At 39.0% G+C, this 17,226-nt stretch overlaps 1 protein-coding gene across 4 annotated transcripts in view; it reads left to right on the forward strand.

The window, feature by feature from the left end:
- The window catches only part of BCAS3 (BCAS3 microtubule associated cell migration factor), a 714,356-nt gene that overhangs the window by 120,708 nt on the left and 576,422 nt on the right, over positions 1 to 17,226 (forward strand). For all 4 annotated transcript variants that reach the window (XM_030828111.1, XM_030828114.1, XM_030828113.1 and 1 more), the window contains exon 7: positions 17,088 to 17,160. In XM_030828111.1, the coding sequence (XP_030683971.1) occupies positions 17,088 to 17,160 (73 nt within the window). The remainder of the gene's footprint in view (positions 1 to 17,087; positions 17,161 to 17,226) is intronic.

The following is a 17,226-nucleotide window of genomic DNA, read 5'->3' on the forward strand; positions in this document are numbered from 1 at the left end:
TTTCGTCACCTTGGCCAGGCTGGTCTTGAACTTCTGGCCTCAAGTGATCCACCCACCTTGACCTCCCAAAGTGCTGGGATTACAAGCGTAAGCCACCGTGCCCGGCCGTTTTCCTTCTTTTTTAAGGCTGCATAATCCATTTCAATATACCACATTTTCTTTATCCATTTATCTATCAGTAGACTTTGGGTTGTTTCCATCTGTTGGCTATTATGAATAATGCTGCAGTGAAAATAGTTGTGCAAGAGTTTGCTACATTTATTTTTACTTTTAAGTTTTTTTTTTTCTTTTTTTGTGGGGTGGGAAACAAGATCTTACCATGTTGTCCAGGCTGGCCTTGAGCTCCTGGGCCCAAGCAATTCTCCTGTCCGGCCTCCTGAGTAGCTGGGACTACAGGTGTGTAGCACCACACCTGACTACATTTATTTATTTATTTATTTATTTATTTATTTATTTATTTATTTATTTTTAATTTATTATACTTTAAGTTCTGGGATACATGTGCAGAATGTGCACGTTTGTTACATAGGTATACACATGCCATGGTGGTTTGCTGTGCCTGTCAACCTGTCATCTACATTAGGTATTTCAACTAATGCTATCCCTCTTGTAGCCCCCCACCTCGCGATAGGCCCTGGTCTGTGATATTCTTCTCTCTGTGTCCATGTGTTCTCATTGTTCAACTCACACTTATGAGTGAAAACACATGGTGTTTTAATTAATAAGCTTTATTTCTTATTCGCAGAAAAATTAAGCAGAAAATAGAGTTTCCCAGCCTGGGCAACATGGCGAAACCCCGTTTCTGCAAAAAATACAAAAATTAGCCAGGCATGGTAGCATGTGCCTGTAGTCCCAGCTACTCAGGAGGCTAAGGTGGGAGAGTCACTTGAGCCAGGAGGTGGAAGTTTCAGTGAGTTGAGATTGTGCCACTGCACTCCAGCTTGGGCGATAGTGTGAGACCCTGTCTCAAACAAACAAAAACACATAGAGTTTCTGTATACCCCTGACCCTACCCAGACACTACCTCTTTCCACTTCCCACTTTTTGTATCATAGTGGTACATTTGTTACAAGTGATGATCCTACACTGACACATTATTATTCCCCAAAGTCCCTAATTGACATTAGGATTCTCTTGGTCTACATTCTAGAAATTTTCATAAATGTGTAATGATGCATTTCACAAATGTATAGTGAAGTAATAATCCACCATTTTAGCATCATACAGAAAAGTTTCAGTTAAAACTAAAAACTTTGAAGTCCTTAAATTCCTCTGTGCTCTGCCTATTCATGTCTTCCTCCTAATTCCTGCAACCATCGATTTTTTACTGTCCCCATAGTTTTATCTTTCCCAAAATGTCATGTAGTTGGTAACATACGATATAGAGCCTTTTTATATTGGCTTCTTTCAATGAGCAACATGCATTTAACATTCCTTCATTTCGTTTTATGGCTCGATACCTCATTTCTTTTTAGTCTGTTGTTTGGATATATTACAGTTTATTTATCCATTCATCTGCTGAAGAACATGTTGGTCGCATCCAAGTTTTGGCAATTATAAATAAAGCTGTCATAAACATCGTGTGCAGTTTTTTGTGTGGACAAACGTCTTCGGTTCATTTTGGTAATTAACGAAGGAGTGTGATTTCAGCATTGTATGGTAAGAGTATGTTTAGTTTTGTAAGAAACTGCCAAACTCCTCCAATGTGGCTGTGCTATTTGGCATTCCCATTAGCAGTATGTGAAAGGTGTCACTTGCCTCCTCTTCAGCATTTGGTGTTGTCAGTGTTCTGGAATTTGGTCGTTCTAGTAGCTGTGCAATGGTATCTCATCGTTTTAGTCTGTAATTCCATAATAACATATAACTTAGAGCATATTTTTATATGCTTGTTTTTATGTGTGTCTTCTTGGGTGAGGGTGACTGCTCAGGTCTTTTGCCCATTGTGTTTTCTTATTGTTGAATTTTAAAATTCCTTTGTATTGGCTAACAATCGTTTTATCAGATGTGTTTTTTGCAAATGTTTTCTAGTCTGTAGCTTGTCTTCTCATTCTTTTTACTTTTACTTTTTACATGTACTTTTTAAAACAGCAAACCGAAATTATTTAATATTAAAACCATTTTTAAAGCAATTCTAGCAAGAAGTTTTCTCTTTATTCTATCTTCCATTAAAAAAATCTTATTTTGAAACAATTACAGACTTACAGGAAGTTGCAAAAATCCTACAGAGCAGTCCAGTCTATCCTGGTGTGTACATAGTTCCATGCCATTTTATCACATTCACCATCAGCACAATCAAGATACAGCACTGTTCCATCACCACAAAGATCTCCCTTATGCTACCTCCCTGCAACATCCGCAGCCCTTGAGAACAATTTTTCTCCATCCTTATAATAATTATTTTGTCATTCAAGACTGTTACATAGTAGAATTATACAATATGTAAGTTTTTTGAGATTAGTGTTTTTTTTTTATTATTATTTGAGACAGAGTCTTGCTCTGTTGCCCAGGCTGGAGTGCAGTGGCCTGATCTTGGCTCACTGCAACCTCTGTCTCCTGGAGTCAAGCAATTCTTGTGCCTCAGCCTCCTGAGTAGCTGGAATTATGGGTGCGTGCCACCACGCCTGGCTAATTTTTTTTTTTTTTAGTAGAGATGGGATTTCACCATGTTGGCTAGGCTGGTCTTGAATTCCTGACCTCAAATGATCTGCCTCCCTTGGCCTCCCAAAGTGCTGGGATTACAGGCATGAGCCAATGAGACACCGTGCCTGGCTGAGGTTAGCTTTTTTACTAGCACAATGCTCTTGAGGTATATCCAAGTTGTTTAGTCTATGAGTAGTTAATTCCTTTTTAATTTCGATTAGTATTCCCTGGTATGGATGTACCATTCATCTGTTGAGGGACATCCAGGGGTGATTTTAACTCTTACATCTAAACCTATTAACATTTGTGCACAAGTTTTTCTGTGAACACAAGTTTTTATTTTTCTGGGATAAATGCCAAGTACTGTGATTGCTGGGATGTTTTTTTTTTTGTTTGTTTGTTTTTTTAATTTTTGTTTGGACAAAAGTCTTCAGTTCATTTTGGTAATTACCAAGGAGTGATAATTGCGGCATTTTATATTTCTGCTGTGGTATTTTATATTTCTGCTAGCAATGTATGAGACGTCTAGTTTCTGCTCATCTTTGTCAGCATTTACTATTGTCATGATCCTAAGTTTGAGCTCCTCTAGTAGGTATGTAGTGATATCTCACTGTGCTCTTAATTTACATTTCCCTAATGGCTTTTCCTGTGCTGATTTGCCATCCATCTCTTCTTTCCAGTGAAATATCTCTTAATGTCTTTGCCCATTTTCTAATTGGATCGTTGTTTTACTGTTGAGTTGTGGGATTATATATTTGAGATTTGAGTCATTTGTCAGATATGTTTTTTGCAAGTATTTTTTCAAGTGTGGATATAGCTTGTGCTTTCATTCTTCTATCATGGTCTTTGATAGAGCAAAGTTTATAATTTTAATTAAATCCAATTAATTGATTTTAAAAATTATCTTATGGATCATACTTTTTGGTATCTTGTGTGAGACTTCATCAAACTCTGCATCCTGCAGATTTTCTTCCATATTTTCTTCTGAAAGTTGTATAGTTTTACATTTAAATCTGTGATCAATTTTGTGTTAATTTGGGGTAAATGTGAGATTTAATTCTTTTTTATGGACATCCAGTTGTTCCAGGGTCATTTGTTGACTATTCTTCCTCCATTGAATTGCTTTTATACCTTTGTAAAGAAAATCATTTGGTCATATTTTTGTGGTCTATTTCTTTTTTTCCTTTAATCTATGTGTCTATTCCTCTGCTAGTACCACTAACTCTTATTTACTATAGTTATATAACTCCTGAAATATGATAGAGTGATTTCCTCCATTTTCTTCTTTTGTTAAACTTGTTTTAGCTATTCTAGCTCCCTTACCTTTCCATAAAATTTTAGAATACTCATGTTTATAACTGCAAAAAAATCTTGCTGGATTTTTGGTAGGAATTGCATTAAACTTTATATCAGTTATGTATCTCCATGTATTTAGGTTGTCTTTTGTTTGTTTTATCAGCATTTAGTAGTTTTCAGTACATAAGTCCTGTACATGTTTAATCGATTTATAATTCAGTATTTAAATTTCTTTTGAACAAGTATAAGTGCTACTGTACTTTAAATATCAATTTTCATGTGTTCATGAGAGTATATAATTTCGTATGCTGATCTTAAGCCTGTGACTGCTGAACTAACTTATTCTAGTTTTTTTACATTTTTTTTTTGTTGATTCCTCTGTAATTTTTATGTAACCAATCATGTTATCTGTAAATAGGGAGTTTTATTTCTTCCTTTCTGATCTATGACTTTTACTTGGTTTGCTGCCTTATTGTACTTCCAGTACTCTATTGATAGAACTTCCAGTACTCTATTGAAAAACAGTAGTGAGAATGGACACTCTTGCTTTATATCTGACTCAGAGGAAAAGCATTTAGTTTGTATGATGTTCGCTGAAAGATTTTATGTTAAGTTATGTCCTTTAATACCTGGAGCAACCACTTGAATTCCTGATCCTGTAACAATCTGTTTCTTCTCTGGTAGCTTGTAGAAGCTTCTCTGTGTTATCACTGTCTTGAAACAATGTACTCTGATATTGGTCTGTTTCATGTACTGTGCTAGAACCTGAAGAAGCTGATAAAATCGTAGTTTTTTTGTTCTGGGGAAACTTTTTGAATTATTTCATGGGTGAGTTTCTCCTGTTTTCTCTGTTCTCTCTTTTGGAACTTCTGTCATCTGTATATTGACTGTTTGAGCCCATCCCTTTTGATTTCTTGTGTGTGTGTAAAAATGCTCTTCTCTTGTGTTTTTGCTCTTCTCTCTGGGAAATCTTCTTAAATTTGCCTCTTATTCTTGTGTTGAGTTCAAAAACAATATATGCCTGCCTGTAATCCCAGCACTTTGGGAGGCCAAGGCAAGTGGATCACCTGAGGTCAGGAGTTTGAGACCAGCCTCTACTAAAAATACAAAAATTAGCCGGGCATGGTGGCATGTGCCTGTAGTCCCAGCTACTCAGGAGGCTGAGGCAGGAGAATCGCCTGAATCTGGAAGGCAGAGGTTACAGTGAGCCAAAATCGCGCCACTGCACTCCAGCCTGTGCAACAGAGTGAGACTCCGTCTCAAAAAAAAAAAAAAAAAAATATATATATATATATATACACACACACATATATTTATATAAATACAAATATATACCCATACATATATATATATATATATATATATATATATCTCCCCTTGTTTTTATGATTCTTCAAGAGCTCTCTTTTGTTCTCCAAGCATCTATTTTTTTAATTCTTATTTTGTTGCATGTCTGCAGTATCTTCTTTTACATCATGGAAGTGATTAATGACAATTTTTAATCTTTTTTCTTTTTATTATTATTATTATTATACTTCAAGTTTTAGGGTACATGTGCACAATGTGCAGGTTTGTTACATATGTATCCATGTGCCATGTTGGTGTGCTGCACCCATTAACTTGTCATTTAGCATTAGGTATATCTCCTAATGCTATCCCTCCCCCGTCCCCCCATCCCACAACAGTCCCCAGAGTGTGATGTTCCCCTTCCTGTGTCCATGTGTTCTCATTGTTCAATTCCCACCTATGAGTGAGAACATGCAGTGTTTGGTTTTTTGTCCTTGCGGTAGTTTACTGAGAATGATGGTTTCCAGTTTCATCCATGTCCCTACAAAGGACATGAACTCATCATTTTTTGTGGCTGCATAGTATTCCATGGTGTATATGTGCCACATTTTCTTAATCCAGTCTATCGTTGTTGGACATTTGGGTTGGTTCCAAGTCTTTGCTATTGTGAATAGTGCCGCAATAAACATACGTGTGCATGTGTCTTTATAGCAGCATGATTTATAGTCCTTTGGGTATATACCCAGTAATGGGATGGCTGGGTCAAATGGTATTTCTAGTTCTAGATCCCTGAGGAATCGCCACACTGACTTCCACAATGGTTAAACTAGTTTACAGTCCCACCAACAGTGTAAAAGTGTTCCTATTTCTCCACATCCTCTCCAGCACCTGTTGTTTCCTGACTTTTTAATGATGGCCATTCTAACTGGTGTGAGATGGTATCTCATTGTGGTTTTGATTTGTATTTCTCTGATGGCCAGTGATGATGAGCATTTTTTCATGTGTTTTTTGGCTGCATAAATGTCTTCTTTTGAGAAGTGTCTGTTCATGTCCTTTGCCCACTTTTTGATGGGGTTGTTTGTTTTTTTCTTGTAAATTTGTTTGAGTTCATTGTAGATTGTGGTTATTAGCCCTTTGTCAGATGAGTAGGTTGCGAAAATTTTCTCCCATTTTGTAGGTTGCCTGTTTACTCTGATGGTAGTTTCTTTTGCTGTGCAGAAGCTCTTTAGTTTAATTAGATCCCATTTGTCAATTTTGGCTTTTGTTGCCATTGCTTTTGATGTTTTAGACATGAAGTCCTTGCCCATGCCTATGTCCTGAATAGTATTGCCTAGGTTTTCTTCTAGGGTTTTTATGGTTTTAGGTCTAACATGTAAGTCTTTAATCCATCTTGAATTAATTTGTATAAGGTATAAGGAAGGGATCCAGTTTCAGCTTTCTACATATGGCTAGCCAGTTTTCCCAGCACCACTTATTAAATAGGGAATCCTTTCCCCATTTCTTGTTTTTGTCAGGTTTGTCACAGATCAGATAGTTGTAGATATGCGGCATTATTTCTGAGGGCTCTGTTCTGTTCCATTGATCTATATCTCTGTTTTGGTACAAGTACCATGCTGTTTTGGTTACTGTAGCCTTGTAGTATAGTTTGAAGTCAGGTAGCGTGATGCCTCCAGCTTTGTTCTTTTGTCTTAGGATTGACTTGGCGATGTGGGCTCTTTTTTGGTTCCATATGAACTTTAAAGTAGTTTTTTCCAATTCTGTGAAGAAAGTCATTGGTAGCTTGATGGGGATGGCATTGAATCTGTAAATTACCTTGGGCAGTATGGCCATTTTCACGATATTGATTCTTCCAACCCATGAGCATGGAATGTTCTTCCATTTGTTTGTATCCTCTTTTATTTCATTGAGCAGTGGTTTGTAGTTCTCCTTGAAGAGGTCCTTCACGTCCCTTGTAAGTTGGATTCCTAGGTATTTTATTCTCTTTGAAGCAATTGTGAATGGGAGTTCACTCATGATTTGGCTCTCTGTTTGTCTGTGATTGGTGTAGAAGAATGCTTGTGATTTTTGTACATTGATGTTGTATCCTGAGACTTTGCTGAAGTTGCTTATCAGCTTGAGGAGATTTTGGGCTGAGACGATGGGATTTTCTAGATATACAATCATGTCATCTGCAAACAGGGACAATTTGACTTCCTCTTTTCCTAATTGAATACCCTTTATTTCCTTCTCCTGCCCGATTGCCCTGGCCAGAACTTCCAACACTATGTTGAATAGGAGTGGTGAGAGAGGGCATCCCTGTCTTGTGCCAGTTTTCAAAGGGAATGCTTCCAGTTTTTGCCCATTCAGTATAATATTGGCTGTGGGTTTGTCATAGATAGCTCTTATTATTTTGAGCTACATCCCATCAATACCTAATTTATTGAGAGTTTTTAGCATGAAGCATTGTTGAATTTTGTCAAAGGCCTTTTCTGCATCTATTGAGATAATCATGTGGTTTTGTCTTTGGTTCTGTTTATATGCTGGATTACATTTATTGATTTGCGTATGTTGAACCAGCCTTGCATCCCAGGGATGAAGCCCACTTGATCATGGTGTATAAGCTTTTTGATGTGTTGCTGGATTCGGTTTGCCGGTATTTTATTGAGGATTTTTGCATCAATGTTTATCAAGGATATTGGTCTAAAATTCTCTTTTTTGGTTGTGTCTCTGCCAGCTTTGGTATCAGGATGATGTTGGCCTCATAAAATGTGTTGGGGGGATTCCCTCTTTTTCCATTGATTGGAATAGGTTCAGAAGGAATGGTACCAGTTCCTCCTTGTACCTCTGGTAGAATTCGGCTGTGAATCCATCAGGTCCTGGACTCTTTTTGGTTGGTAAGCTATTGATTATTGCCACAATTTCAGAGCCTGTTATTGGTCTATTCAGAGATTTAACTTCTTCCTGGTTTAGTCTTGGGAGGGTGTGTGTGTCAAGGAATTTATCCATTTCTTCTAGATTTTCTAGTTTATTTGCATAGAGGTGTTTGTAGTATTCTCTGTTGGTAGATTGTATTTCTGTGGGATCGGTGGTGATACCCCTTTATCATTTTTTATTGCGTCTATTTGATTCTTCTCTCTTTTCTTCTTTATTAGTCTTGCTAGTGGTCTATCAATTTTGTTGATCTTTTCAAAAAACCAGCTCCTGGATTCATTAATTTTTTGAAGGGGTTTTTGAGTCTCTATTTCCTTCAGTTCTGCTCTGATTTTAGTTATTTCTTGCCTTCTGCTAGCTTTTGAATGTGTTTGCTCTTGCTTTTCTAGTTCTTTTAATTGTGATGTTAGGGTGTCAATTTTAGATCTTTCCTGCTTTCTCTTGTGAGCATTTAGTGCTATAAATTTCCCTCTACACACTGCTTTGAATGTGTCCCAGAGATTCTGGTATGTTGTGTCTTTGTTCTCTTTGGTTTCAAAGAACATCTTTATTTCTGCTTCATTTCGTTATGTACCCAGTAGTCATTCAGGAGCAGGTTGTTCAGTTTCCATGTAGTTGAGCGGTTTTGAGTGAGTTTCTTAATCCTGAGTTCTAGTTTGATTGCACTGTGGTCTGAGAGACAGTTTGTTATAATTTCTATTCTTTTACATTTGCTGAGGAGAGCTTTACTTCCAACTATGTGGTCAATTTTGGAATAGGTGTGGTGTGGTGCTGAAAAAAATGTATATTCTGTTGATTTGGAGTGGAGAGTTCTGTAGATGTCTATTAGGTCCGCTTGGTGCAGAGCTGAGTTCAGTTCCTGGGTATCCTTGTTAACTTTCTGTCTCGTTGATCTGTCTAATGTTGACAGTGGGGTGTTAAAATCTCCCATTATTATTGTATGGGAGTCTAAGTCTCTTTGTAGGTCACTCAGGACTTGCTTTATGAATCTGGGTGCTCCTGTATTGGGTGCATATATATTTAGGATAGTTAGGTCTTCTTGTTGAATTGATCCCTTTACCATTATGTAATGGCCTTCTTTGTCTCTTTTGATCTTTGTTGGTTTAAAGTCTATTTTATCAGAGACTGGGATTGCAACCTCTGCCTTTTTTTGTTTTCCATTTGCTTGGTAGATCTTCCTCCATCCCTTTATTTTGAGTCTATGTGTGTCTCTGCAAGTGAGATGGGTTTCCTGAATACAGCACACTGATGAGTCTTGACTCCTTATCCAATTTGTCAGTCTGTGTCTTTTAATTGGAGCATTTAGCCCATTTACATTTAAAGTTAATATTGTTATATGTGAATTTGATCCTGTCATTATGATGTTAGCTGGTTATTTTGCTCATTAGTTGATGCAGTTTCTTCCTAGCCTCGGTGGTCTTTACAATTTGGCATGTTTTTGCAGTGGCTGGTACTGATTGTTCCTTTCCACGTTTAGTGCTTCCTTCAGGAGCTCTTTTAGGGCAGGCCTGGTGGTGACAAAATCACTCAGCATTTGCTTGTCTGTAAAGTATTTTATTTCTCCTTCACTTATGAAGCTTAGTTTGGCTGGATATGAAATTCTGGGTTGAAAATTCTTTTCTTTAAGAATGTTGAATATTGGCCCCCACTCTCTTCTGGCTTGTAGAGTTTCTGCCGAGAGATCAGCTGTTAGTCTGATGGGCTTCCCTTTATGGGTAACTTGACCTTTCTCTCTGGCCACCCTTAACATTTTTTCCTTCATATCAACTTTGGTGAATCTGACAATTATGTGTCTTGGAGTTGCTCTTCTCGAGGAGTAAGTATCTTTGTGGCATTCTCTGTATTTCCTGAATCTGAATGTTGGCCTGCCTTGCTAGATTGGGGAAGTTCTCCTGGATAATATCTTGCAGAGTGTTTTCCAACTTGGTTCCATTCTCCCCATCACTTTCAGGTACACCAATCAGACATAGGTTTGGTCTTTTCACATAGTCCCATATTTCTTGGAGGCTTTGTTCATTTCTTTTTATTCTTTTTTCTCTAAACTTCCCTTCTCACTTCATTTAATTCATTTCATCTTCCATCGCTGATACCCTTTCTTCCAGTTGATCGCATCGGCTACTGAGGCTTCTGCAGTCTTCTCGTAGTTCTCGAAACTTGGGTTTCAGCTCCATCAGCTCCTTTAAGCACTTCTCTGCATTGGTTATTTTAGTTAAACATTCGTCTAATTTTTTTTCAAAGTTTTTAACTTCTTTGCCATTGGTTTGAATTTCCTCCTGTAGCTCGGAGTAGTTTGATCATCTGAAGCCTTGTCTCAACTCGTCAAAGTCATTCTCCATCCAGCTTTGTTCCGTTGCTGGTGAGGAACTGCGTTCCTTTGGAGGAGGAGAGGTGCTCTGCTTTTTAGAGTTTCCAGTTTTTCTGCTCTGTTTTCTCCCCATCTTTGTAGTTTTTTCTACTTTTGGTCTTTGATGATGGTGATGTACAGATGGGTTTTTGGTGTGGGTGTCCTTTCTGTTTGTTAGTTTTCCTTCTAACAAAGAGGACCCTCAGCTGCAGGTCTGTTGGAGTTTGCTAGAGGTCCACTCCAGACCCTGTTTGGCTGGGTGTCAGCAGCGGTGGCTGCAGAACAGCGGATTTTCATGAAACGCAAATTCAGCTGTCTGATTTTTCCTCTGGAAGTTTTGTCTCAGAGTAGTACCCGGCCGAGTGAGGTGTCAGTCTGCCCCTACTGGGGGGTGCCTCCCAGTTAGGCTGCTCGGGGGTCAGGGTCCCACTTTAGGAGGCAGTCTGCCTGTTCTCAGATCTCCAGCTGCATGCTGGGAGAACCACTACTCTCTTCAAAGCTGTCAGACAGGGACATTTAAGTCTGCAGAGGTTACTGCTGACTTTTTGTTTGTCTGTGCCCTGCCCCCAGAGGTGGAGCCTACAGAGGCAGGCAGGTCTCCTTGAGCTGTGGTGGGCTCCACCCAGTTCGAGCTTCCTGGCTGCTTTGTTTACCTAAGCAAGCCTGGGCAATGGTGGGCGCCCCTCCCCCAGCCTTGCTGCCACCTTGCAGTTTGATCTCAGACTGCTGTGCTAGCAATCGGCGAGACTCTGTGGGCGTGGGGCCCTCCGAGCCAGGTGCGGGACACAATCTCCTGGTGTGCCGTTTTCCAAGCCCATTGGAAAAGCGCAGTATTAGGGTGGGAGTGACCCGATTTTCCAGGTGCCATCTGTCACCCCTTTCTTTGACTAGGAAAGGGAACTCCCTGACCCCTTGCGCTTCAGTTCGCTGCACCGACTGTCCTGCACCCACTCTTTGGCACTCCCTAGTGAGATGAACCCGTTACCTCAGATGGAAATGCAGAAATCACCCGTCTTCTGCGTCGCTCACACTGGGAGCTGTAGACCGGAGCTGTTCCTATTCGGCCGTCTTGGCTCCACCACCACCGACAATTTTTAATTTTTATTGTGTTCTTCCTGTGTAGTATTAGATACTTTCCAGATGACTGTTAATCCTTGGCTGTTTGCACATGATTGTCAGTGGCAAACTGAAAAGCTAATTGAAAACATTGCATATCTGCTTGTCAACTTTGTTTTTTTGAGATGGAGTTTCACTCTTGTTGCCCAGGCCGGAGTGCAATGGTGCCATCTGGGCTCACTGCACACTCTGCCTCCTGGGTTCAAGCGATTCTCCTGCCTCAGCCTCCCGAGTGGCTGGATTTATAGACACCCGGGAAATTTTGTATTTTTAGTAGAGATGGGGTTTCACCACATTGGCCCAGCTGGTCTTGAACTCCTGACCTCCGCCTCAGCCTCCTAAAGTGCTGAGATTACAGGCGTGAGCCACTGTGCCCGGCCTATGTGTCGACTTTTAACTTTATTGCGAGGTGCTTTGGTTGTGTTGTTTGTTTGTTGGAACCCTCTGATGGATAATATATTTTAGTCTTTCCTCTTGGATTTGTTAACATGTCCCAGAAAAGACTTACAAGTGCCCACCTAAAGGATAAGGTTCTGGTGCTGGTGTCCTGGAAGCCCCATGGGAAAGGCGACATGAAGGATGATGAAGGGATGTTTCAATATTAAGTATTAATGTTGTCATTTAATCTTCTTCACTTTTTTGTTTTGCATTCACCTTTACCCAGTGTCCCTCTGTCTGTGTCTAGAGAGTAACCCTTCAGCCTTGTGCTGGGAATGGGGAAGGTGAGTTGCCTAACAGGGTAAAGGTCTTAGCATCGATGTGTTTTTCAGAGAGCTGATATTGAATCTAGTCTTCTTTATTTTAGCTTCATCTCCCATCAAATCTAGTACCTGGTATTATCAGTTATTGTGCCTTTTAAAGATTCTGCGATGTAAAGTAATTTGGGTGTCAGGCTTTTTCCCCCATGCACAACCTTGAACTTTTAAGATTGCTAAGTCAGTCATCAGTCATCTATTTCCAAAATTTGTTGGAGTTATATATTTTTTAAGTACATTTAATTTAATATTTTTTTTCCTAGAATTTTCTGAAGGTATGAAATGAAATTCGTGTCTTCAGTCTACTATCTTAATTCAGAAGTCGAAACGACCATTTACTTGTTTCTTCTGGCATTTGCCTTTTTATTTAAAAACAAAGGAAAAATTTGGGGGGAAATTTATATATTCACATGGTTTGAAAATGAAAAAGCATAAAGTATATAATGAAAAGTTTCGTCTTTCATTTTTTTTTTCCATTTTCCCTCTCATAAGTAACTATTAAGTTTTTTTTTTTTTTTTTTTTTTTTTGAGACGGAGTTTCACTTTTCTTGCCCAGGCTGGAGTGCAATGGCATGATCTTGGCTCACCACAAACTCTGCCTCCCGGGTTTAAGTGATTCTCCTGCCTCAGCCTCCTGAGTAGCTGGGATTACAGGCATGCACCACCACACCTGGCTAATTTTTTGTATTTTTGGTAGAGACAGGGTTTCTCCATGTTGGTCAAGCTGGTCTCGAACTCTTGACCTCAGGTGATCCGCCTGCCATGGCCTCCCAAAGTGCTGGGATTACAGGAGTGAGCCACTGTGCCCGGCCACTATTACGATTTTTATGTGTCCTCGTGGAGTTCATATATTTATGTATACATATATGCAGGTCTTTTTTTCTCTTCTTTATGAAAAAGGTGGTATATTGGCTGGGCGTGGTAGCTCACACCTGTAATCCTAGCACTTTGGGAGGCTGAGGCGGGCAGATCATGAGGTCAGGAGTTCGAGACCAGCCTGGCCAACATGGTGAAACCCCATCTCTACTAAAAATACAAAAAATAGCTGGGCATGGTGGCAGGTGCCTGTAATCCCAGCTACTTGGGAGGCTGAGGCAGGAGAATCGTTTGAACCTTGGAGGCAGAGGTTGCAGTGAGCCGAGATCACGCCATTGCACTCCAGGCTTGGGGAGACTCCATCTCAAAAAAAAAAAAAAAAAAAAACAAAAACACACACATGAAAAACAAAAGGTAGTATATTATTCTGTATCTTCTTATCGTTGTATGTATTCCTTTTTTCCACTTTATATCTTCTATCTCATTCCATGTTTTTACAGTGTAATTCATTGTGTTGTTTTGCAGCGGTAGGAAATATTCCATTATAACTTGAATTTTTTTCAGTCTTTTGCTATTATAAACAATACTGTTGTGAATAATCTTAAATGCAAGTTATTTCTCTCATGTCTGAGTATATGTACTCAGGATGTAGGATGAACTTGGGTTAAGGGGTATTTGTATTTCAATTTTGATTAATATGGTGAGAAAATTGTAGCAAATTTTTAGATTTTTTTAGGAGCTCTTAAATAAGTGTCAATGTATATAGTTAAATTTAGTTATATAATCCTTTTTATTTTAGCTTCATCTATCACATTTAGTACCTGCTATTATCAATTACTGTGGCTTTTAAAGATCCTGTGATGTAAACTAATTTAAGTGTCGGGTTTTTTTTTTCCCCAAGCACTACCTTGCACTTTTACTTAGGACTGCTAAATCAGTCATCAGTCTGACGTAGCATGCTTAAGTAAATACACACACACACACACACACACACAATTTTAAAGATATATAGTTATAATTATATAAATAACATATTTATATGTATATAAATATATGTAGTTAAAAATTTTTAAGTAGAAAATGTCTGACTTATTTAAAGGTAGTGTGAATAGTGCAATGATCCCTAAGGAACCCACCAGTCATCATTTTATGACTATTCTTGTTTTATTAGCATTTATTTCCCTCCCTCTAGATTATTTTCAACCCTTCCCAGATATCATATCAGTTTATTGGTTAACATTCCCTCACTTGTTTCTAAAAGATAAGGTATCTTAAAAATGTAACCACAGTATTGTAGGGGAGAAAAACTTCTCTGACCTCTCAGGGTCTCTGGGTAGGCCAAAAAATTAAACTGACATAAGAGAAATTAACAGGAGGAAAGCATACAAATTTTTATTTCATAAAATTTACATGTACATATGTGTCCGAACAGGGAAATGAAGACTTAAGGAAGTGGCAGCCGGGCACAGTGGCTCATGCCTGTAATCCCAGCACTTTGAGAGGCCGAGGCAGAAGGATTGCTTGAACTCAGGAGTTCGAGAACAGCCTGGGCAACACAGTGAAACCCCGGCTCTACTAAAATACAAAAAATTAGCTGGGTGTGGTGGCGGGTGCTTGTAATCCCGGCTACTCAGGAGGCTGAGGCAGGAGAATAGCTCGAACCTGGGAGGTGGAGGTTGCAGTGAGCCCAGATCTGCCATGGCACTCCAGCCTGGGTGACAGAGTGAGACTCCATCTCCCAAAAAAAAAAAAAAAAAAAGAGAAGTGACTCAGCCTAAGTTCTTTTTTTTTTTTTTTTTTTTTTTGAGATGGAGCCTTGCTCTGACCCCCAGGATGGAGTGTGGGCGTTGGCATGATCTTGGCTCACTGTAACCTCTGTCTCCCGGGTTCAAGCTAGCCTCCTGCCTCAGCCTCCCAAGTAGCTGGGACTACAGCACCTGCCACCATGCCCAGCTAATTTTTATATATATATATATATTTTTTTTTTTTAAACTAGAGATGGGGTTTCACCATGTTGGCCAGGCTGATCTTGCATCCTGACCTCAGGTGATCCACCTGCCTCGGCCTCCCAAAGTGCTGGGATTACAGGCGTGAGCCACTGCGCCCGGCTTCGGCCTAAATTATTACATGCCAGGTTGAACAAAGAATGACATTTATGGAAAAGTATCTGGGAAGATAAGGGCTAGTTTAACAATGTTCATTTATACAGATTTCTTTCATCCTTGCCTTCACCTCTCTGGTGATTAAGATGTTTCTTCCTGGTGTGTAGGAAGGTCATCTTTCACTTGGGGGCTTCCTTTCAGGAATCAAAGAGCCAGTCAGCATGTCTTTCTTTCATCTACTGTTTTTCAAATGCCTTTAGCTCAAAATAATCAATATGCCAAAGAGGCATATTTTGGAGTGGTTTGTCCTGAACTCCTTAATATCATTATCAATATAGTTTTAAGGAATTTCTGTCATGTGTGAGGTTGAGCATTTTTTCTTCTTTCTTTATCTTTTTTTTTTGAGACTGATTGTTGCTCTGTCATCCAGGATGGAATGCAGTGGCACAATTATAGCTCACTACAGCCCCCAACTCTGGGGGCTCAAAGGGTCCTCCTACTTCAGCCACCTGAGTAGCTAGGGCTACAGGCGTGTGCCACCATACCCAACTAATTTTTTGTTTTTATTTTTTGTAGATACAGAGTTTTGCCCTGTCTCAAGTGATCCTCCTGCCTCAGCCTCCCAAAGTGTTGGGAGTACAGGCGTGAGCAGACACAGAGCACCTTTTCATATGATTCAGAACCATTTATATTTCCTGACTTTACTTCTTGTTCATATTATATTGGTTTTGTGTCCTGTAATATTGTTGAGTTCACTTACTATTATTATGTGGACTTAGGACTTGATGGGAGCAGCAACTCCGGATATTCTTGTATTATTACTGCTGTTACTAGGAATGCTCTGAACCATTACCTGTGACATTTGCTGTAGATCTTTTGTAGATGATCATTATTAGGTTAAAAAAGATATTTTTGTTATTTTTTTTGTTCGTATGATTAGGTGTAGAGTCTAATTGAATGCTTTTTCTGCATCTGCTGAAATATTAATATCATTTTACATTAATAGATTTTATACTGCCAAACTATTACTGTTGCTTAGGTAAATCTAATTCAGTTATGAGAGTTTATTTTTTTCATATATGTTGCTATTTAATTTGCTGATATTTTGTTTAGGATTTTTGCAATTATGTATATCAATGGGAATGACCTATAATTTTATAATTTTCTTGTCTTGAACTACCTTTATTTAGTTTTGACATCAATATTATACTAGTTTTAGGTAATTAGTTGGTGGGGTATGGGATGGTTTTCTGATCTCATGGGGAAGGTGTATAAGATTGAAATTGGTGCCAATTAAAACTTAAAAAAAATGCCGGTTCAGGCTGGCCATCGTGCCTCTCACCTGTAATCCTAGCACTTTGGGAGGTCGAGGCGAGTGGATCACCTGAGGTCAGGAGTGTGAGACCAGGCTGGCCAACATGGCGAAACCCCGTCTCTACTAAAAATACAAAAATTAGCAGGGCATGGTGGTACGTGCCTGTAGTCCCAGCTACTCAGAAGGCTGAGGCAGGAGAATCGTTTGAACCTGGGAGGCAGAGGTTGCAGTGAGCTGCGATCGCGCCACTGCACTCTAGCCTGGGTGACAGAGCGAGACACTGTCTCAAAAAAAAAAAACTGCTGGTTCAGTTTTTAAAATGATTACATATATATAATATATGATGATTTTATATAGTAGCTTTTCTTCTTTTTATTCAATTGTATAAATTATATCAACTTATAATGAATACTTCTCCTTTTCAAGTATTTTAGAAGCATGAAAATAGTGGGAATTATACAATAATATTCCTCAAAGCTTACAATTTATTTTATCCTCCCTGTCAGGTGCTCAAAAATGTGATAACTTTGCTGAAAAGAGACCCCTCCTTGGTGTTTGTAAGAGCATTGGATCTTCTGGGTAAGGAAATTTTAAAAATTATTTGCACCACCTATTACAAATTTATATTATTCCAGAGGGAGAACT

Source organism: Nomascus leucogenys, chromosome 14 (assembly GCF_006542625.1).
Source record: "Nomascus leucogenys isolate Asia chromosome 14, Asia_NLE_v1, whole genome shotgun sequence".
Taxonomy (NCBI): Eukaryota; Metazoa; Chordata; class Mammalia; order Primates; family Hylobatidae; genus Nomascus; species Nomascus leucogenys.